Source organism: Anolis sagrei, chromosome 11 (assembly GCF_037176765.1).
Source record: "Anolis sagrei isolate rAnoSag1 chromosome 11, rAnoSag1.mat, whole genome shotgun sequence".
In the NCBI taxonomy this organism is placed as follows: domain Eukaryota; kingdom Metazoa; phylum Chordata; class Lepidosauria; order Squamata; family Dactyloidae; genus Anolis; species Anolis sagrei.
This window is the reverse complement of record NC_090031.1, coordinates 5,973,757-5,996,881: the sequence shown is the minus strand read 5'-3', so window position 1 is coordinate 5,996,881 and position 23,125 is coordinate 5,973,757. Positions and strand designations below refer to the sequence as shown.

The 23,125-nt window shown below is 43.5% G+C and overlaps 2 protein-coding genes and 1 non-coding gene across 4 annotated transcripts in view; 1 reads left to right on the top strand and 2 right to left on the bottom strand.

Annotated features, from left to right (window-relative positions):
- Nucleotides 1-564: 564 nt before the first annotated feature.
- Nucleotides 565-7,131, bottom strand: RPL12 (ribosomal protein L12). The gene is made up of 7 exons (XM_067471827.1): nt 7,021-7,131; nt 4,419-4,492; nt 4,107-4,205; nt 2,530-2,611; nt 1,591-1,677; nt 842-954; nt 565-627 (listed from the first exon to the last, which is right to left on the bottom strand). Exons 1-7 carry the CDS (start codon nt 7,055-7,057, stop codon nt 622-624), a joined length of 498 nt encoding a protein of 165 aa, XP_067327928.1. The 5' UTR covers nt 7,058-7,131; the 3' UTR covers nt 565-621.
- On the bottom strand, nt 1,774-1,907 carry LOC132763977 (small nucleolar RNA SNORA65). The gene has a single exon (XR_009630308.1). It is a non-coding gene; the product is annotated as a small nucleolar RNA SNORA65 (small nucleolar RNA).
- Nucleotides 7,132-7,871: 740 nt separating the features above from the next.
- Nucleotides 7,872-23,125, top strand: part of LRSAM1 (leucine rich repeat and sterile alpha motif containing 1) — a 30,408-nt gene continuing 15,154 nt past the window's right edge. The window contains exons 1-17 of one of the 2 annotated variants that reach the window (XM_060757442.2): nt 7,872-8,159; nt 9,341-9,397; nt 9,619-9,663; nt 10,543-10,620; nt 12,269-12,337; nt 13,093-13,177; nt 13,261-13,382; nt 13,721-13,811; nt 14,308-14,426; nt 14,525-14,554; nt 14,796-14,918; nt 15,463-15,602; nt 17,556-17,600; nt 19,326-19,396; nt 19,531-19,630; nt 21,063-21,150; nt 21,352-21,426. In XM_060757442.2, the coding sequence (XP_060613425.2) occupies nt 8,088-8,159; nt 9,341-9,397; nt 9,619-9,663; nt 10,543-10,620; nt 12,269-12,337; nt 13,093-13,177; nt 13,261-13,382; nt 13,721-13,811; nt 14,308-14,426; nt 14,525-14,554; nt 14,796-14,918; nt 15,463-15,602; nt 17,556-17,600; nt 19,326-19,396; nt 19,531-19,630; nt 21,063-21,150; nt 21,352-21,426 (1,410 nt within the window). In that variant the 5' untranslated portion in view covers nt 7,872-8,087. The remainder of the gene's footprint in view (nt 8,160-9,340; nt 9,398-9,618; nt 9,664-10,542; nt 10,621-12,268; nt 12,338-13,092; nt 13,178-13,260; nt 13,383-13,720; nt 13,812-14,307; nt 14,427-14,524; nt 14,555-14,795; nt 14,919-15,462; nt 15,603-17,555; nt 17,601-19,325; nt 19,397-19,530; nt 19,631-21,062; nt 21,151-21,351; nt 21,427-23,125) is intronic. The other variant, XM_060757444.2, reaches the window with a different exon arrangement.

Sequence of the window (23,125 nt, the reverse complement as noted above, 5' to 3'; positions counted from 1 at the left end):
AAATAAATAAATATTAAGGGGTCGCAGCATTAGGAAGGTGGGGAAACACTGATATAGGGATTCTTAACCTGGATAAAAGGATCTGAAATTATCACAGGACTAAGAAAGAAAGCTATGTCTCAATAGAGAAAAGTGGAAGATAATAATACTTAGAAGAGGTTATATAGCACTTGGTATTTCTTGGTGGTGCTTCATCCAAATACTGATCCAGTTTGGATCTAGTGCCTTTAGATCAGTGGTTCTCAACCTGTGGGTCCCCAGGTGTTTTGGCCTACAACTCCCAGAAATCCCAGCTAGTTTACTAGCTGTTAGGATTTCTGGGAGTTGTAGGCCAAAACACCTGGGGACCCACAGGGTGAGAACTGCTGATCCGGAGCAATAGGACCTTGATTAATTTTCTATCAATGTTTTAGAATACTTGGGAAAGGCTGCCTTCCCTTTATATGGAGCAGCAACAAGAGCAATGGCCGATCCACCAATATTGCCCAATATACGGAGATGTTCCTCCCCGCTCCTTGAGTCCATAAGAAGTGGCTCAGGCAAGAAACAGACCTTCACACATCCTGAACCAGGCAAATTTTTAATTCACAACGTGGCGCTGGATCCAATCAGGCAGCAATTTTAGCTCTGTTGGGGAGAAGAGAAATATTTTTAAAAGGATGAGCCGGTTCAGTGAAAATGTCTTATACAGAAATGGGCCAACTTCGGCCCTCCCTCTAGGGTGTTTTGGACTTCAACTCCCACAATTCCTGTTAGGAATTGTGGGAGTTGAAGTCCAAAACACCCTAGAGGGAGGGCCAAAGTTGACCCATGCCCGGTTTAATAGGAAGCAGGCACTTACTGTTGGGCATTCAACGGCACCGCTATTGATGTCATCAATAATGTCATGGGGGTGCCTCCCGTCGACATTGCAGCCCACCGATTGGGCCGTTCCAAGGATCTCTTTAATGGTTCCTGGGGAGGAGGAAGGAAATCAACAGTCACTTGAGAAAGAGTTCCTGGAGGTTCAAAATTCAATAATTGTTCAAGGAGGGAAGGCCTAACATGGAGTTCAATTCTCAATAGTGCCCATAAGCTGTTGTTTACAGGCAGCCCCCAAGTTACCGATGAGATAACTTCTGTAGGTCTGTTCATAAACTGAATTTGTATGTAAGCCAGAATAATAATAATAAAACTTTATTTATATACCGCTCTATCTCCCCGAGGGGACTCAGAGCGATTCTCAAGTAACATCACAAAACACACAAAGTAAAACAACATAACCGTAAGATTAACAAAACAATATAAGCATAAAAATTGTCGCTATAACACACATATATTAAAAGTAATCCTGCCTGTTCAAGGCAATTTAAAAATTTAAAAGGTGTTTTCTAATTGTCTTTGGCGATCCCTGACACCCCCTCACGACCCCCACTCCCAGGGGTCCCGACCCCCAGGTTGAGAAACACTGCAATAGAATATAAAACCATTTGCAACTCAGAACAATGGCCAATAACCTATGGTGACAGCTGCCGTAAGACATGGCCAAACTGTAAACAAGACAAGGGAATGGGATAGTGCATACTGTAACCAAGAAAAAAGGGCATTTACCAGAGAGCTCCCGGGCCAAGGACCTGTGCCGCATCTGCCGGGCGATGTTCACAATCTCATCGAAGCTGATGTTGCCATTGTGCTTAACTGTGAACAAAAGAATACACATCAGTCTTGCTGTGAGTGGCGCATGCAACCAGTTTTTGAAGGGACAGCAAATGCTTGGTTTGTTGACACAAATATTATTGTTCCCATTCATCGGCACAGAGTTACCCACAGAGAGGGCAAGCCTGTTTCCTAGAATGGGGGCTTCCTCTCAGCTCACCACTGGATTGTGAACAGCCATGGCTGAGTAAGCAGGCCGGCACAGTGGCGGGTGGCTAAGGCAGACAAATAAGACAACTAGTCGGGAAAAACAGGGAAAGAGGGCATCTTTACATTCCATATACCATGCTTGGAACTCTTAACAAAAAGCAGGGAACAGGCTCAATCCAGGGTTGTCGAATGTTTGTGTTTTAAAACACTTTTTTCCTACCATTGAGATACATTTAAAATATGCTTAATAAAGTATGCATATTTTCTTTGTCTGTAGCTTTCTGGCGAAATAATTACCTCACGTACAAAGTCGAAAGGCTTTATTCAAAAGCATGCATTGGGGTACGAAACAAAATTCCAACTGACAGTTTATTTCCCTCACCCTGGCCCCTCCCATTCATTGCTCCCGTTTCCACCGCAACCCTCCTCTTTGTTTCAAATATACACAGGCCAGGTCTACTTTCCTGGCTTTACACAAAACCAGGAAATAAGGTCATGACATATGTACTTATTTTCAAAACAATACTGAATTCTATTTTAATGTTTGTATACTTTTAGGTTTGCAACTGTATTGTATTGGTTTTACTCTAAGCAACTTTGAAGTTTTTTTCCAAGAGAAAAAAAATGATATAAATCATCAACATCATCATCACACGTATCACCCAACTGCTCCCAGATACTCACTGTTTTTCTGCTTCTTCCGGTCACGGGGAGGCTCTTTCAGAGCTTTGATGATCAAGGCGGAGGCGGAAGGGACCACTTCAATCTGGAAGAAAGCAATGTCACACACGTCAAAGTGTCTACCATCTACAGCTGCCTTATAACAGAGTATCCAAAGTCTACAACATGGTTCAGAGATCTCTGGGACGAACCATTTTGGTTCTCTTGCAAATCCTACAATGGAAACCTTAACTATTGGGTTGCTGTGAGGTTTCCGGGCTGTCTGGCCATATTCCGGAAGCATTCTCTCCTGAACTTTTGCCCACATCTATGGGAGGCATCCCTAGAGGTTGCAAGGTTTGTTGGAAACAAGGCAAGTGGACTGTATGTATGTATATGTATGTGTGTGTGTGTTGTAGAATAATGTCCAGGGTGGAAGAAAAAAAACAAAAACTCTTGTCTGATTGAGGCAAATGTGAATGTTGCAATTGGCCACCTTGATTAGCACGGAATGGCCTTGCAGCTTCAAAGCCTGGCTGCTTCATGCCTCGGGGGAGTCCTTGGTTGGAAGGTGTTAGCTGGCCCTAATTGTTTCTTGTCTGGAATCCCCATTTTTAGTGTTGTTCTTTATACACTGTCTGATTTTAGAGTGTTTTGATACACAATAAAAATGGTGGAGACTCCAAGGGCCATCCAGTCCAACCACACAATAAAAGTAAATAGAATTGGAAGAGACCCAAGGGCTATCCAGTCCAACCACACAATAAAAATAAACTTTTTTTCCCCTAACATGACCCATAGTGGCTCACAATATAATACAGTACAAAGCATATTTAACATAAAATACAATACTAAAATCATACAAAGCATAGTAACATCCAGAAATAAGATATACATAAATATTAAGCATTAAAGAAATTTTTAAACCATTGCAATTATTGTGAAAACTCATCAATTAAATAAGTATATTTTGCTAAGCTCAGTGCAAAATTGACTGTACTGTCATTAGCAATTTAATTTGTCAAAAGCTTGCTTGAACAGGTAAGTCAATAGAAACTCCAAGGGTCATCCAGTCCAACCCCACAAGTAAAATAGTTGCAGGAGACTCCAAGGCCCATTCAGTCCAACCCCACAATCCAAGCATTCCCGACCACTGACGATACAGCTTGTTTATTAACTTCCAAAAATGGAGATGCAATTTTTTTTCAATGAGGCAGCAGCCTACCTCACTATCGAATGGCTCTTACCACCAGGAAGGATTTTTCCTAATATTCTTTCTACAGTGTTATTTGCACCCAAGAACACTGTAGACATCCACCCACAACTCCCAAAAGGTACACAGTAAATATGTTATTTCTGGCTCCATTTGAAATGCCAAAGCAACCCAATATGGTTTGTACTCAGAATTTCTTAAAGGGCCAGGCTTTGAAGGTTCCCCCAGATTTCCCACACACTGTGTGGTACTCATTTTATCGACCTCGGAAGGATGAAGGGCTGAGTGGACCCTGCCGGGATTCCGGTTCATGGCTCCAGCCAATCCGGAGTCTTTTCGTGATCCGGGGCTTTGGCCGTAGAACCCTCCCTTTTGGCATGTCTTGTACCTGCGCTTGCCTGTTCTGGATGGTCAGCTTCACGGTGATCCTTAACCCCTTCCAGTCGCCGGTGGCCTTGGCAATGTCATCCCCTACCTTCTTGGGAGACTAGAAGACGAACAAGGAACAAAAATGGTCAAAATTTATTTTCTTGGAGAAACTCAAGTAAGCACAACAGACAGTGTATCATTATTTTTGTATTACAGACTGGGTCTTCCTGTTTCAATAGTGAATGTTTTTACTGTTTTCCGAAACGTAGCAAAATATATACCATATTTAATATATAGTTAGAAAATACTCAGCTTTAAAGAGAGAACTTACCAGACCGAGAGGCCCGATTTTTGGAGCCAGTGCCGACGTCGCCCCGACTTCACCTCCAGTACATCTCAAGTAGACTAAGGGAGAAATTAAAAAAACAGGGCCCAAAATCAGTATAGAATCCTAGAGTTGGAAGAGACCTCATGGGCCATCCAGTCCAAGCCCCTGCCTAGAAGCAGGAATATTGCATTCAAAGCACCCCTGACAGATGGCCATCCAGCCTCTGTTTAAAAGCTGCCAAAGAAGGAGCCTCCACCATGTCAACCATATTTACACAGACTTAAAAAAGCAGTAGGAAAGTAGTGTGTTATAGTGCATCTGTATCAGGCTTGAGCAAACTTTGTCTCTCTGGGTGTTTTGGACTTCAGTTTGCCCGTGCCTGATCTACTTTGTAGAATTAATGCAGTTTGTCACCACTTTAACTGCTAGTAATTAGGTTGCAGAATGTGTATGTAGTATTTTTATATATAAATCTATATATACACACAAATATACTATATGTATATATATGTATATATATACACACACACACAAAATATATTTATATATACACTATATAAACACTAAAATATAGGTTTGTAGTATATATATTCCTATATCAGAATATGTAGATATACAGGATATAGATAAATATAGAATGTGTGTGTGTATATATATATTATATATATATACTAATAATATATTATAATTATATATTTGTATTACATGTAATATTACCAATAATATTACAATATAATTGGTATAGTACAATATAGCAATATTTAAAACTGATATTGTACTATGCTAATAATATAATATATTGTATATATATATATAACTTGTAAGTCGATCTTCGGGTTGAGAAAGGCAGCATATAAATGTCGTAAATAAATAAATACACTCTCTAAAATATAGGTTTATAGTGTGCGTGTGTGTATGGAGCCCCTGATGGCGCAGCGAGTTAAAGCACTGCGCTGCTTAACTTGTTAACCGAAAGGTTACAAGTTCGAATCCGGGGAGTGGTGTGAGCTCCCGCTGTTAAGCCCCACCTTCTGACAACCTAGCATTTCAAACACATGCAAATGTGAGTACATCAATAGGCACAGCTCCAGCTGGAAGGTAACTGCGCTCCATGCAGTCATGCCAGCCACATGACCTTGGAGGTGTCTATGGACAACGACGGCTCTTTATCTTTGAAATGGAGATGAGAACCATCCGCCAGAGTCGGACACAACTGGACTTAGTGTCAGGGAAAAACCTTTACCTAATAATACATACACATTCTGTAACCTAATTACCAAATTTTATATTAATAGATACATGTATAGATGTGCAATAAGGAAAAATAATTTATGACATTTGAAAAATATATCTACTGGGGAGGCCCTGCTCTCGGTCCCACCGGCGTCACAAACGCGTCTGGTGGGGACGAGGGACAGGGCCTTCTCAGTGGTGGCCCCCCGCTTGTGGAATTCGCTCCCCAGAGAGATTAGATCGGCATCCTCCCTCCTTACTTTGAGGAAAAACTAAAGTCGTGGTTTTGGAGCCAGGCCTTCGGCTTAGACCATAGGATTGTTATGACAATTGGAAACAGATATGTAGTTTTGATTAGGCGACTATGTTAGTATATGAGTATGTGATTTTAATTAATGTTATCGTTTAATTTGCTTTGTATTTGATTTTACATTGTTGTATTAATATTATGGCATTGAATTGTTGCCCATGTAAGCCGCCCTGAGTCGTCGTCGTCCCACAGGGGTAGAAATGATATAAATAAATTAAATACTCCAAAATCAGTATGTTTCCATTCCTATGCATTTCCACTTCTGCCTTGGATTTGCTTGTCAAATCAGCCAATAACAAAGGATCTGAAGAACAAACCCTATGAGGAGCGGCTTAAAGAGCTGGGCATGTTTAGCCTGAAGAAAAGAAGGCTGAGAGGAGACATGATGAGGGCCATGGATCAAGATGTGAGAGGAAGTCATAAGAAGGAGGGAGCAAGCTTATTTTCTGCTTCCCCGAGACTAGGGCAGCAAGAGATTCCATCTGAACATTAAGAAGAGCTTTCTGACTGTGAGAGCTGTTTAGCAGTGGAACTCTCTGCCTCGGAGTGTGGTGGAGGCTCCTTCTTTGGAGGCTTTTAAACAGAGGCTGGATGGCCATCTGTCGGGGGCGATTTGAATGCAATTTTCCTGCTTCTTGGCCGAATGGGGTTGGACTAGATGGCCCACCAGGTCTGTTCCAACTCTATGATTCTAAGTACAAGAAAGGAGATTCCATCTGAACATCAGGAAGAACTTCCCGACTGTGAGAGCTGTTCAGCAGTGGAACTCTCTGCCTCGGAGTGTGGTGGGGGCTCCTTCTTTGGAGGCTTTTAAACAGAGGCTGGATGGCCATCTGTCGGGGGTGAGTTGAATTGAATTTTCCTGCTTCTGGCCAGAATGGGGTTGGACTGGATGGCCCACTCTAGGATTCTATGAAAGTCCTATCTCTATGCCTTGGTAGGCCAAGGCCTGCGTGGACACGCATCAGAGCGTTCACAAAGTCTAAGCCCGAGTCCACGCGTTTCAATGGGCCGTGGCCGCAAAAAATCACGTGAATAAAACTCCCGGGACACAAGACTTACCGACTTTAATCTCGTTGGGGTCGAATTTGGGCGGCATGGCGGCGGATGGCAGCGGATAAACCGGACAACGCGACGACTCCGAAAGCGCAAACCAAAAGGGCCGCCGAGACCGCCTGAGTTTTTATATATAACCCACCAAAGTCTCGCGAGATTACGCGTCGCTGTCGTCTCCTAACACCATTCCCTGGCAACGCGAGAACAGAAATGGAAAAGAGGACAAAGGAGCCATTTTATTTGAGGGCAACAGGACACGGAAAAGGGTACGAGAAAGGACTGCTACGATAAGAGGGAAGGGACAATATTCTTACATTAGCGGTGCAGGAAAGGTATTGGTAAAGGCAGCAGCAGAGGTGGGCGTGGCTTGAGGCCTGCTAAGGCTGCCAATGGTGCAACAGGAAGTGGGCGGGGCTGCTCACAGAAAGAGCCCCTCCCTTTCTGTTTCTGGGCGTGGCCAGGAAATCACTTTGACATTTCTCCCTTTCCTTTGGGGTTTATTTACCTACCTGGCAGATCAAGGTGGCTTTTGGGCTTTTTTGGGCTGGACAACCCAGGATCATTGCTAAGGAGCTCTGCCTCTCTGGATCATCATCTCATTTTACTATATTTATATTATCATTATTATTATTATTGTAATATTATTATAATACTATTATTATGTCAATGCAGATATTCCTGCTGCTCAGGTTGTCCTTGCTCACCTGATTGCCTTCGGCCTCTAAAAGGCTGGATGAAAAGGTTGGCCTTCTAAGAGCTGGGGAAGGGAGAAAGCAGGTCTTCTTAGACCTGGACGAGAAGGTAGGCCTTCTAAGAGCTGGGGAAGGGAGAAAGCAGACCTTCTTAGACTTGGATGAGAAAATAGGCCTTCTAAGAGCTGGGGAAGGGGGAAAGCAGGCCTTCTTAGACCTGGACAAGAAGGTAGGCCTTCCAAGAGCTGGGGAAGGGAGAAAGCAAGTCTTCTTAGACTTGGAAGAGAAAATAGGCCTTCCAAGAGCCGGGGAAGGGAGAAAGCAGGCCTTCTTCGACCTGGACGAGAAAGCAGGCCTTCTAAGAGTTGCGGAAAGAAGAAAATGATGCACTTCTTTCGGAAAAGGAAGCCCAGCGATGAAGCCCGCAAGCGCCTGGAGTACCAGATGTGCCTGGTGAGTCGGCAAACTGCAAATCTCTTTAATGGTCAGAATCAATGGGTTGCTGTGAGTTTTCCACCCTGTCTGGCCCTCTTCCAGTAGCATTCTCACCGGATGTTACGCCCACATCTATGGCAGGCATCCTCAGAGGTGTGTGATAATCTTCCATCGTGATTGAGGGCTATTATCAAGCATTAAAATATATTAGTATGGATGATAAGCAAGATAATCTGCTGAAAATGAGGCAAGTGGGGTTTATATATCTGGGGAATGATGTCCACACTGTATCCCTAACAGACCAATGAGTGACCATCACTCATAACCCCCCCCCCCCCAAAAAGCAGCAGAAAGGACTTAGAAACCCAAAAAAGCTAAATGATGAAAAGCTTAATGACAATACAGAAAAAAGGGAAGGAAGGGGAGAAGGAAGGAAGGAACCAAAGAGTGAAGGAAGGAAGAAAAGAGGTAGAGAAGAAAGAAAGGAGAGAAAGAAAAAGGAAAATAAAAGGGGGAAGGAAGGAAGGAGGTAGAGAAGGAGAGGAAAGAAAATAAGGGAAGGAAGGAAAGAGGTAGAGAAGGAAGAAAGGAGAGAGAAAAGAAGGAAAAGAAAGGGGGAAGTAAGGAAAGAGGGAAGGAAGGAAGGAAGGAGAGATGGAAAGAAAATAAGGAAAGGAAGGAAAGAGGGAGCGAAGGAAGGAGGGGAGGAAGGAAAGAAGGAAAGAGAGAAGGCAGGATGGAATCAAAAAGTGAAGGAAGGAAAGAAGTAAAGAAGGAAGGAAGGAGAGAAAAAAGAAGGAAAAGAAAAGGGGGAAGGAAGGAAAGAGGTAGAGAAGGAAGGAAGGAGAGAAGGAAAGAGGGAGCAAAGGAAGGAGGGAAAGAAGGAGAGAAAGAGGGAGGGATGGTTGACCACAGCAACATGTGGCGGATACAGCTAGTAAATAATAATAATAATAATAATAATAATAGACATGACACCAAAGATTAACACATCCAGGAATAATAAGATGATGAATGCAACTGATAATAATCATGATAATGATTATGATGATATATAGCAGCCAAGAGGAAGTACGCCACCGGTGATTAACATAGTAAACAACAAGCACAACAGGCTGTGTAACCTTTGGCGAACCTTTGAACCTGCTTGTCTTGTGGGTGGAAACGTCTCTTCAGTTTCACAATCTCTCTCTTAACAGGCAAAGGAAGCCGGAGCGGATGATATCCTTGATATATCCAAATGTGAACTCTCAGAGGTACATTTCATTCTCATAGAACTTCGGGAGAGGGTGGCTAGGTATTGGGAATCCACCATTAAAATGGCAACAATGCCATTTTCTGTGGCCATGGCCTTGGCTCCACTCTCAGTTAGTGTCACATGGGAAGCTTGAAGAAATCTGAGTGCTTCTCCCCCCATTATATTTGCTCTAATCTGTATTTTGTTTCTCTTTTTTTGTTTGTTTGTACACACCTTTAGCTTCCCTATGGTGCTTTTGCCACCTGTAAAGTCCTGCAGAAGAAGGTAAGAGAAGCAATAAATGTGAAATATCACATAAAATGTCTCCCAAGTCAAGAGGATGGCCCCTGGTTGCCAGCACAGTTGCAATATTCCTCCTTTGTTGTTGTTGTTGTTGTTTATTATTATTTGAAACACAACAAGATTAGTACACAGCAAACAAGGTCACTATGCTGGTTGTTGTATTGGATCACAAGTCGGACACTTCCCAAGTGTCTAGGACTATGTGATGTATCAGCGAATAATGCGTGCAGATCCCAGTAGGATGTCCTTTTGCAGCTCACAGGTGGTAATTTTGTCAGCGTTGATTGTGTTTAAGTGCAGGCCAAGGTCTTGAGGCACTTCACCCAGTGTGCCGATCACCACTGGGACCACCTTGACTGGCTTGTGACAGAGTCTTTGCAGTTTGATCTTTAAATCCTCATATCGTGTCGGCTTTTCCAGTTGTTTCTCTGCAATCCTGCTGTCACCTTGGATTGCAACATCGACAAAACCACACTCTTTTTTTTTTTAACATGATCGTGAGGTCAGGAGTATTGGAAATTCCCAGTGTCAAGACCTTGCGTCTAACAGCAACCAGGCGCAGAGCCTTTACAGCAGTGGCACCATCACTCTGGAATACTCTGCCACCTGAAGTCCGTGCCTTGCGGAACCTATCAGCTTTCCGCAGGGCATGTAAGACATATCTCTTTTGACAGGCCTTTGATCTTTAATATTGTTGTTTTTAAATTGTTTTAAATTGTTTTAAATTGTTTTTAAATTGTGTTAGATTTTAGCCTGCTCTTGTAAGCCACTCTGAGCCCCAGGGAAGTGGCGGCATATAAGTTTGAATAATAAATAAATAAATAAAATTACATTCTTCCTTTGTTGTTGTTTCTTGGCCAGGTGTTGATCGCTCACACCAATTCCTTGACGTCGCTCATCCCCAAATCCTGCAACCTCTTGAGCCTCATAACAGTGAAGGTAACTTGACATTTGGACGTGGATTGACAGGTATCAGATGGAGACTTATGGGCCAAAATAGGAGACTGGAGGTCCAACAGATGCTAGACTTCCTTATGGCTAAGGGATAGTGGACAATATTCAGACTTATTCCCCAGCTCTCCTTATAGGACAAAAAATGAGGAGAAAGATAAAACCATGTGGTATTTATTTATCGTGTCAGAAGTGAATTGAGAATACCGTTATAATATACAAAAAAACCACAAACGAAGTTAAAAACATGGCATTATACAAATTTCCTTTGACCAGAAGCTGGCCACTTGGAGTGCCTGGTGTCGCTGTGAGAAGGTCCTCCATTGTGCACGTGGCAGGGCTCAGGTTGCATTGTAGTAGGTGGTCTGTGCTTTGCTCCTCTCTGGATTCACATGTCGTGGACTCCACTTTGTAGCCCCATTTCTTAAGGTTGGCTCTCCATCTTGTGGTGCCAGAGCGCAGTCTGTTCAGAGCCTTCCAGGTTGCCTTATCTTCTGTGTGCCCAGGAAGGAATTTCTTAGACACTAGTTAAGGTTTTAGCCTGCCACTTTTGGACTCTTGCTTGCTGAGGTGTTTCTGCAAGTATCTCTGTAGGTATTAAGATGATATCTGAACAGAGGATGGGCCGGAGATGTCACTGCCTTGGTCCTTTTATTAGTTGCCAGTGGATGTCAGGTGGTGCAGTACTGGCTAAACAGTATAATTTCTCCAGTGGTGTAGGATGTATATAGACATCCTGTGATAATGCGGCATGTCTCTAAGAGCCACATCCACTGTTTTAACGTGGTGGGATGTATTCCACACCAGGCGTGCACATTCAGCAGCAGAGTAGCAAAGCACAAGGGCAGATGTCTTCACGGTATCTGTTTGTGATCCCCAGGTTGTACCAGTCAGCTTTCGTATGATATTATTTCTAGCACCCACTTTTCTGCTTGATAGTCAAGCAGTGCTTCTTGTAAGTCAGAGCATGGTCCAGAGTGACTCCCTGGTGTTTTTTTTTTGTTTGTTTGTTTTTGGATGTGCTGCAATGCTCCAGTGGGATTCCTTCCCAGGTCATCCTCAGAATGAGGTGAAAAGCATACGTCTGCATTTTAGATGGATTAAGGATCAGCTGGTTTTTCCTGTAAAAGGCAGTAAGAGCACCTAAAGCAGTGATTTTCAACTTGTGGATCCCCAGGTATTTTGGCCTACAACTCCCAGAAATCCCAGCCGGTTTACCAGCTGTTAGGATTTCTGGGAGTTGAAGGCCAAAACATTTGGAGACCCACAGGTTGAGAACCACTTAGCTAAAGCTTTGGAGAGCTTCTGTTCAACCATTTCAATGCTCCCTGCTTGAGCGGTGATTACATGATCGTCAGCATAGATGAAACTCTCTGTTCCTTTTGCCAGTGGCTGGTCATTTGTGTGCATGTTGAACATTGATGGAGCTAGCTTTGGAGAGCTCCTGTTCAACCATTTCAAAGCTCCCTTCTTAAGCAGTGATGGCACGATCGTCATCATAGATGAAATTCTCTGTCCTTTCTGACAGTGGCTATTGTGATAGCTTTGTATGTTTCAGACTTGTCTTTGTTTATTTCCTGAGAAACCCATGATCTTTTAGTTGGGTTATAGCTCCCTTCCTTCTTTTCCTTGGCAGGTTTTGGATCTGCATGATAACCAGATGACGTCCCTGCCTGCTGATATCGGTCAGCTGAAATCTCTCCAGGTAAAGAAGTGTGGTAGTGTAAGGATGTGTCTACACTGTAGAATTAATGCAGTTCGGCCCCACTTTAACTTCTGTGGCTCAATGCTATGAAATCATAGGAGCTGAAGTTTAGGGAGATGCCTGCAATCTTCGGCAGAAAAGGCTGAAGACTTTGGAAAATGTCGCCATCCATGTCTCCGTAGCACTGGAGTCAAACTGTGTTAACAACAGAGAGGAAACAAACAAGGTCATCTAATCACCTCTCAACAAAAGTTTGCTCTAGGCAATGTCAGGCCATTATATGCTAATCAAGGTGGTCAGTTGAAACATTCACACCTAGCTCCAGCAGAGAAGAGCCCTTTGTCTCACCCTGGTCGTTCCAGAGATATATAAACCCTTTTTCCTAGTTCCAACAGACCTCACTACCTCTGAGGATGCTTGCCATAGATGCAGGCGAAACATCAGGAGAGAATGCCTCTAGAACATGGCCATATAGCCCGAAAAACAACAGCCCAGTGACTCCGGCCATGAAAGCCTTCGACAATACATTGTGTTAATTTTGTTAGGGAAATGCCCCAAAATAGCAGAGTATTTGAAAAATACACAGCAGAAATTTCATTTCACAGTGAAAGGTAAACAGACAACTAAAGACGTTTAGGAATCAGAATGTGAGTGTCTGTAATGTAAGCGGAAGTCCACTGAAGTAGGTCATCCTACCTTGATTCAGTTGTGATGGAAGAGGAACAATTCAAGATCTCCTTTCTTTCTGTTTCCAGGTCCTAAATGTGGAGAAAAACCTCTTGAAGGTGCTTCCAGATTCTATTGGGGACCTCGACCAGTTGCAGACCCTTAACTTGAAAGGTAGGGGAATAATATAACTCGGTTCAGACAGTGTATGTGTATCATCGGCTAGTCCATTAAAACAAGCCACCTTTCTCCTGCAGGCAACAGACTCAAGGACTTGCCCACTACCTTGGGAGGCCTACGCAGCCTGCGGACCTTGGACGTCAGCGAAAACCTCGTCCAGACGTTGCCCCTGGCGATCGCTCACATCCGGACATTGGAGGTAGGCTGAGGAAGCCAACAAAGCTCATTTCAACAGGGAGGAAAGTCAGGCATTTGATGCAGGCAGAAATGAAATGCACAGATCTAGGTTGGGAGACACCTGTCTTGAAAACTATCCACGTTAAAAGGGATCTAGGACTCTCAATGGATCTCAAGCTGACCGTGAACCAAGAGTGGGGTGCAGCAGCTAAAAAGGCCAATGCATTCTAGGCTGCATCAAGAGGGCCTTTGCAAGCGTATGAACATACACACATGTACATACCTGCAGCAATACCTTGTCTGGAGTGTATGAACGGATTTATTTGTTTACATGTGTGTTTCTACCTATTTGTTTGGCAGACGCTGACGCTGAATGCCTCCTCCATGACCTACCCACCCTGTGAGATCTGCAGCATTGGCACGGAGGCCATTCAGAAGTTTCTGTGTGAAGGTGAGCAAATTAGGTACACTGAGAAGTGCTGAGAAGCTAGCTAAAGCCAACCCACATTCAAGGATCACACTAAGCCATGGCTTGATATTAAGAAGAGATGGTGGAGAAGATAGCTAAGTCAATATAGCTAAAGCAAGCTCACATTTGAGCATGACACTAAGCCATGGTTTAATGTTAACCACTGCTATTTGATTTTGCCCTGAGTGATAACTTGGATGAGAAATACTCGAAGAGAGATAGTGAGAAGGGAGCTAAAGCAAGCTCACATTTCAAATCACACTAAGTCATGGTTTAGTATTAAGGAGAAGTGGTGGCAAGGATACATAAAGCAAGGCAACATTCACATATCACACTACACCATGGTTTAATATCAAACACTTGTTGATCTTTGTGGCTTAAGAGGGATTCGAACCAAGAACACCACAAGAAAGTCGATACATTTTTCCCGCTGCACCACACTTCTGTATCTTACATGTGTTTTTTCCTTTCCTTCTAGAATTAGGAATTGAATACAATCCTCCTTCTCAGTATTTACTTCCTGTGTTAGAAAGTGATGGAGGGGAAACAGTGGTGGACAGGGTCAAGAAATACGTGGAAAATGAGGCCGAATGGCAGGTGAGTATCCAAGTTGTATTATTATCTTGGGCTGGCAGTATATTATCAGAGTGGTTCTTGCATTCAAGCTCGGTTGCCCTCTTTTCCTTCCTTTCCAGAACAAATTCCTGGACTACGAAAAGCGGAAGGTAAGAGATCATGTGTATGCATTTTAATTATTCTGTAACCAGCCTCGAGCTGTGAGGAGAGGCGAATAATAATAATAATAATAATAATAATAATAAATATATGGAAGTTGGCCCATGCCCTATATAACAGGCATGGGCCAACTTCAGCCCTCCCTCTAGGTGTTTTGGACTTCAACTCCCACAATTCCTAACTCCACAGACCATTCGGTTGTATGAATGCAAAGCTTTCTTGCTGTTTCAGGAGCAGAAAATGCAAGAAAAGCTGGAGTTCGAGCGCTGGCTGAACCTGGAACAGCGGGAACAAGCACAGCTTATGCACCAAAACAATGCCCAGAAAGAAGAAATCCTCGAGAGCATGAAGGAGGTACTCTGTCTTCCATCTCCCTTAAGATCCAAGCATTAAAACCAGTGGTTTGGACTGTATATTTTGGATTTATTTACATATAACCCCGTATCTATGTCCCTGGACTTTGTGCAGATACATAAAACAGTAGATAACCGTGAAACTTATTGAAACGATAGGCTTCTGGCCCAAGAATTGAGGAGGATGCAGTAGAGGAAAGGCAGCACAGCATAGGTAAAGGGGCAGTACAGGAATATCTGATTAATCTAAATGAATTCAAGTCTCCAGACGAAGTACTTCCAAAAGTACAAAAAGAACCATTGGCAACCATCTTTGCAAATTCCTGAAGAACAGGAGAAGTTCCCACAGACTTGAGGGCAAATAATAGAATCATAGAGTTGGAAAAGACCACAGATACGGCACCCATATTCTCATTCTTCAAGGGACTCATCCTTTAGCAAAGTCGCGAATGTGTCTGTTTCTACGAGCACTGATGTCGTTCTGCATCTGCAGTCTTTCGCCACCGAAATCCATTTCATTGTTGTGCTTTTCTCCTTGGCGTCAGGACCAAGTACGGCTGGAGGAAGGACTAACCCGACACCAGCAACGCCTGGGAGAAGAGCGCCTGAAGCTACTGGGGCAACTCAAAGAGATGGAGAAAGGGGTCACGGGTCGCATCCAGAAGCTGCTGGAAGAGAATCAAAGGTGAGGAGCAAAAGCTAGGTTTCGTTCTGGTCATTCCTACATCAAGAAGAATTCAAGAAAATTTTCCTTTGGATTCTGAGTGTGATGGGGTCTTCTTCTCTGGAGGTTTTGAAAAGGGCTGGATGGATGTCTGTCTGTCAAGAGGTTATGAATAACTTTTCACCATCTCTCTCTTTTCCAAGGAGCAGAGCATGGCGGGTGAACAGCACAGTTGTCTGTCACAAATTTTGGATTGTAATAAGGTCTCTTGTATAGCAACATTTCTTGCTGATGTTGTTCCAAAGTTGTAAATGAATAATATAATAATAATTATAGTAATAATAATAATAATAATAATAATAATAATACTTTATTTGTACCCCGCTACCATCTCCCCAAGGGACTCGGTGCGGCTTACATGAGGCCGAGCCCACAACACAGCAATAACAAAAGCAAAAACAACAGTAATACAAGCAGAAAATAAGCAATAAACATTAACAATAGCACAACGACATTTAAAAACTTATGGCTGGGCCAAATGTAATAATTTAAAATTTAAAATATGCTGGACATGGCAGGTAAAATATGATTAGGGTAGGGTTTTCGGAAAGTGATGGGCATGCAAACAATCCTAGGACATTAATAAAGTGCATTTAAGGACAGATTGCAGGGAGTTTCTTATTCTGGGAAGGCACATTGGAATAACCACGTTTTCAGACTCCTCCTGAAGATTGCCAAAGTTGGGGCATGCCTAATGTCCTTGGGGAGTGAATTCCAGAGATGAGGTGCCACCACCGAGAAGGTCCTCTCCCTCGTCCCCACCAGTCGCACCTGCGACAGAGGTGGGAGCGTGAGCAAGGCCTCTCCAGATGATTGGAGAGATCGTGTGGATTTGTACACAGAAATGCGGTTTGTACACAGAAATGCGGAATGATCGATGTTTTTCCAGCCTGAAACATCCTGGCTTCATCTATTTCTGGCAGAAGTTGACTTGGCTTAATTTGTGTTGGTAAACGTAAGGAACCTTGTGTTGACCACCTTCTTAATGTAAGGAACCTTGTAAACATTTCCTTAACTTAAAGAGCCATTGTCTCTGATAATACAAATAGAGATAATTTCCCTTAGAGTTAATCCAGTTTCTGGTCAGCAAATGTTGACAAATGTAAACATTTCTCTTATCTCTATCACAGTTTACTATGGCAGGTCTCTTACATAGCAACATTTCTTGCTGATGTTGTTCCAAAGTTGTAAACGAATTATAGATGTTTTTCCAGCCTGAAATATCCTGGCTTCATCTATTCCTGGCAGATGTTGACTTGGCTTAATTTGTGTTAGTAAACATAAGGAACCTTGTGTTGACCTCCTTCTTAACATAAGGAACCTTATAAACATTTCCTTAACTTAAAGAGCCATTATCTCTGATAATGTAAACAGAGATAATTTCTCTTAGAGTTAATCTGTTTTCTGGTCAGCAAATCTTGACAGATGTAAACATTTATCTCTATCACAGTTCTTATCACAGTTTACTATGGCAGGTCAACCATTTCAGTTCTCTTTAGCAGGTGTTGATTGCAATTCATCGAGCAGGTAGTTAATGGTTTAGTCATTACAGGCCTTAATCTTCAGAATAGGGTCTCCAAAATTATTAGCTTTCATTCATTCAATTTTTTTCATTGTTTGTTCATACCCACACATATTAAATCCACATTTATCAAATCTGCACATTATATTTCTTCACAAAGAGAGCTTGGATGTGTCTTCCTGTCCAGCAGATGGAGGTTGGACTGGATGGCTGCAATCACAGAATCATAGGCTATACTTTATTTGCACAGATGTATTTATTAAGAGGGGCAATGCAAGTTGGTGATTATGGGAAGCCTTGTAAGACTGAAGTCCATTCGAGATGGGAGGACTAGGCTGCCTACTAAAAGTATATTGAGCTTCTTTTTGTTTTGTTTTGTTTGCTATTTCTAGGCAAAAGCAGAATTCAGAGATCCTGAAATCCTTAGAGAATGATCGGTGAGTATTTTATTAGATAGGCTCCGTCTACACCAGTGTTTCTCAACCTTCCGAATGCCCTGACCCCTTCATGCAGTTCCTCCTGTTGTCGTAACCCCCAATCACAACATTATTTTCGTTGCAACTTCATTACTGTAATTTTGCTAATGTTATGAATCATGATGTCAGTATCTGATATGCAGGATGTATTTTCATTCACTGGACCAAATTTGGCAGAAATACACAATATACCCACTTTTGAATACTGGTGGAATTGGAGGTGGGGTTGATTTTGTCATTTGGGAGTTGTAGTTGCTGGGATTTATAGTTCACCTACAATCAAAGAGCATCCTGAACTCCACCAATCATGGAATTGAACCAAACTTGGCACACAGAACTTCCACAACCAACGGAAAATATTGGAAGGGTTTGGTGGCCATTGACCTTGAATTTGGGAGTTGTAGTTCATCTTACATCCAGAGAGTACTGAGGACTCAAACAATGTTAGATCTGGACCAAACTTGGCATGGATACTCAATATGCCTAAATGTGAACACTGGTGGAGTTTGGGGGAAATAGAGCTTGACATTTGGGAGTTGTAGTTGCTGGGATTTATAGTTCACCTACAATCAAAGAACATTCTGAACTCCACTGACGTTGGAATTGAACCAAACTTGGCACACAGAACTCCCATGATCAACAAAAAGTACTGGAAGGGTTTGGTGAGCATTGACCTTGAGTTTGGGAGCTGTAGTTCACCTTCATCCAGAGAGCACTGTGGACTCAATTATGGATCTGGACCAAACTTGGCACAGATACTCAAAATGCCCAAATGTGAACACTGGTGTAGTTTAGGGGAAATAGACCTTGGCATTTGGGAGTTGTAATACTGGAAGTGTTTGGTGGGTATAGACCTTGAGTTTGGGAGCTATCGTTCACCAACCTCCAGAGGGCACTGTGGACTCAAACAATGATGGATCTGGACCAAATATTGGCACGAATACTCAATGTGCCCAAATGTGAACACTGGTGGAATTTGGGGGAAATAGAGCTTGACATTTGCAATCAAAGAGCATTCTGAAAGCTACCAATGATACAATTCGGCCAGACTTCCCATACAGAACCCCCATGACCAACAGAAAATAATGTGTTTTCTAATGATCTTTGGCGACCCCCTTTGACGCCCCCTCACGACCCCCTCGGGGACCTCAGTGTTGAGAAACACTGGTCTACACTGTCATATCAGGTGCAGGTAGCACCATATGTGTGGTTTCACAGGGACCATGATGGAGAATCCAAAATATCTGCATTGAACTGGATTATATGGCAATGTCGACTCATATCATCCTGTTCAAAGCAGATAATGTGGTTTGTCTGCTTTGATAATCTGGATTATGGCAGTGTAGAGGGGGCCAAAGATGGCTTTCTAGAGTACAATGCAAATCCCAAGGAGTTTTGGTTGCTCACTCTGCAGTTGCGGCACTTCTGTTATCGTAGCCCAAGGATTTCAAGTAATACATATACCTCTTAAGTATCATCCAGTCAGAGAATGTATTGACGCCTTTATCTCAGTGGTGCAGATGCCTTCCAAAACATGTTCAGATTACAACTTCCACTGAGCAACCTAGTTGGAGGAGATGCAAAGCGGTGTCTGGAGGGATGGAAAGAAAGGTTGTGTGTGTTGGCTGAAGCAAACAGGAATATAGGTGCAACACATTGTGACTGATTCTTCCCCATTCTTCCTAGAATCCGGATGGAGCAGCTGATGGCTATCACGCAGGAAGAAGCGGAGCAGTTGCGCAGGAAGGAAGTCGCTGGTGAGTGTGCCGCCAAACGTTGTCTTATGTTTCACACTCTTGCTACTTCTGTTTCATTGATGGCAAATGCATTGTGCTTTTTGACTTTTAACAGCAGCTCAAGCTCTCAAAATTTATTTTTCGATGCCTTTCAGCGGCCATGCAGCAAATGCTCTCCGAGACGTACAAAAGCAAGCTGCTCCAGGTGGCCTATGAGTCGCGGCGGCAAGACCTAGTGAATCAGACGTATTCCAGGTAATATCGGCGAGGAAGGGAACTTTTGGGATATTTGTGATACAGTTAAGGGATCAGTTGCTAATTCTTTTAGGAGGGAGTTCCAGAAGCGGGGAGCAATCATGGAGAAGGCCCTCTCTCTCGTTCCCACCAGCTGTGCTTGAGATGGGGGTGGGACCGAGAGCAGGGCCTCCTCCATGGGCCGGTTTGTATACAGAGATGCAGTTTCGCAAACAGTCTGGACCTGAACTGTTTATGGCAGTGGTTCTCAACCTGGGGGTCACGACCCCTGGGGGGTCGCCTGGCCATTTCGCAGGGTTTGCGAGGCCGTCTCCGTTGGCCCCTCCAAAATTGTGGCAGACTCCTCTGGTCTGCCACAATTTTTGGATTGTAATAAGGCCTCTTATATAGCAATAAGGTCTCTTATTTATCCTCTGGTCTGCCACAATTTTTGGATTGTAATAAGGTCTCTTATATAGCAATATTTCTTGCTGGCGTTGTTCCAAAGTTGTAAATGAATGATAGATGCATCTCAGCCGGCTCCGTTGGCCCCGCCCCAAGGGTGTGGGCCAGGTGAGGGCTCCTTCACACGAGGCCTGACTCATCTGCCGTGCACTCTCACCATCTGGCAAGGGCACGAGGCAGGTGAGGGTTCAGAGCTGAATTGGTTGAAGGTACTGCAAATACCATCATCTGTTGTCCATACTCCCCCAAACATATTGTTTTTGTGATTAATCACTATGCATTAATTATGTTCAATTTATGACAATGAAATTTATGACATCCTGCATATCGGATATTTACGTGACAATTCATAGCAGTAGCAAAATTAGTTATGAAATAGTATATTCAAAGGCAGCCCCATGTAGAGAGTATTGCAGTATTTATTTATCTTGTCAGGAGCAACCAGACATTTGTATTACATTTTTAACAAAACAAACAAACAAACAAACAGACAGACAGACAAAACACAAAGTTTGCAAGCTTGGTAGTTGATTAAATGTCCTTTGACCAGTATCTGTCCACTTGGAGTGCCTCTGGAGGTCCTCCATTGTGCATGTGGCAGGGCTCAGGTTACATTGCAGCAAGTGGTCAGTGGTTTGCTCTTCTCCCCACTCGCATGTCTTGGATTCCACTTTGTGGCCCCATTTCTTAAGGTTGGCTCTGCATCTCGTGGTTGCCAGAGCGCAGTCTGTTCAGCGCCTTCCCAGTCGCCCAGTTTTCTGTGTGCCTAGGGGGGAGTCTCTCATTTGGTATCAGCCATTGGTTGAGGTTCTGGGTTTGAGCCTGCCACTTTTGGACTCTCGCTTGCTGAGGTGTTCCAGCAAGTATCTCTGTAGATCTTAGAAAACTATTTCTTGATTTAAGTCGTTGACGTGCTGGCTGATACCCAAACAAGGGATGAGCTGGAGATGTCACTGCCTTGGTAATCTCTGGAACGTTTCTCTTTCAGCATCGCCAAAATGGACCAGAAATTCCAGCAGATCTTGGCCTGGCAACAGCTGGACCAGAGCAAAGCTGTGAGCCAGATCTTGCAAGAGGTAGATCACATTCTTGTCTGTGGAAGGTTTGTTCCCTGGTCTTCAAGTTAAAAGGGTCTTTGTTCTGCCTGGAAAGGTCTTGGAGAGAAGCAAAAAGGTTTCTAGATCAAGGAATACACAGTTAGATTCCTCTATACGGCTTGTCTCAACGTAAGGCCGTCTCGTGGCTTGATAAATATTGTCTTAATCTCCATCTCCTAGAGCGAAATGCAGAAAGCGGCCTTCGAGGCCCTCCAGGTAAAGCGGGACCTCATGCACTGCCAGATCCGAAACCAGGTAAGTGGAAGACGGGGACGGAATCTCCTTGGCTTCATTGGGTAGGTAGGCTCCCGTTTTAGATCCCCAAATCTTCTGAGTTCCTTCCTTGGGACCAGAGAGGTATGCCTCGCCTTCAGGAGGCCCCATTGCATTTTTCCATCCCATGGCTATCCATAAAAGCATCCGCTCCATAATGGCAGTGGTCGTCTTGTTTATTTTCAGTTTTATTTTTTTCTCTCTCTCTCACCAAGCTGCTTGTTCAAATCCATTCTGCCCAACCTGAAGGCATGTGGGGTGAACAGCTGTGACCCACATGTGTCTCTGGATGATAGAGGGAGCTGGATTTGCATTTTGTTCAAGAACCAAGCCCTTGGCACAATACCACTTCATTACATTGAAGCAATGAAATAGATGGCTGAGCAGAGCTCCATCTTTCAATGAAATCCTCCCTTTCTCTTTCTCTCCTGCCCCACAGAGAACGGTGCGGCCCTTGGAAAACTATAACTCCCAGGACTGCATAGTATGGAGCCATGACATATAAAGTAGGGTGTAAGGGCATTCATTCCGTTCTGTAAATACACCAAGAAAAGGGTATGGACCTTGGGAAACTATAACTCCCCAGAGGACTCTATCGCATGGAGCCATGACATTTAACGTGGGGCGCAAGGGCATTCATTCCATACTGTAAATGCACCAAAAGAAGGGTGTGGACCTTGGGAAACTATAACTCCCAGGACTGCATAGTATGGAGCTATGGCATTTCAAGTAATGTCCAGCTACATTCATTCCACAGTGTAGGTGCTCCCAGAGGGGGTGCATGGAACTTGGGAAACTGCAGTTCCCAAGACCATCCCAGGGAGACATGGCATTTAAAGTAAGGTCCAGCTGCATTCATTCCACAGTGTAGATGCACCCAGAGAAAAGTATGGACTTTGGGGAACTATAACTCCCCCAAGGACTCTATCGCATGGAATCATGGCATTTAAAGTGGGGCACAAGGGCATTCATTCCATACTGTAAATGCACCAAGAGAAGGGTGTGGACCTTGGGAAACTATAACTCCCAGCAGGACTCCATCGCATGGAGCCATGGCATTTAAAGTGGGTGCAAGGGCATTCATTCCATATTTTAAATGCACCAAGAGAAGGGTATGGACCTTGGGAAACTATAACTCCCAACAGGATATTTAAAGTGGAATGTAAGGGCATTCATTCCATACTGTAAATGCACCAAGCGAAGGGTGTAGACCTTGGGAAACTATAACTCCCCAGAAGACTCTATCGCATGGAGCCATGGCATTTAAAGTGGGGTGCAAGGGCATTCATTTCATACTGTAAATACAGCAAGAAAAGGATGTGGATCTTGGGAAACTATAACTCCCAGCAGGACTCCATCGCATGGAGCTATGACATATAAAGTGGGGTGCAAGGGCATTCATTCCATACTGTAAATGCACCAAGAGAAGATTATGGACTGAGAAACTATGAAAAGAATGCTGGTGCCCACACTTAAAATACACAAAGTCCTTGGGGGAGTTATAGTTCCCCAAAGTCCTATCCTACACTTGGAGCCAAACTAATGTGATGAGGAGAGTGGCTTCCCAGACTTTAAGTGTAATTTAGTAAATGTGATGAAGTGATAAGAGACCACTGAGCCTTCCTGTTTACTAAGGGCTTTTCACGCACTTTCCTGTACTTTGGTGCTTTGCCGAACTCTA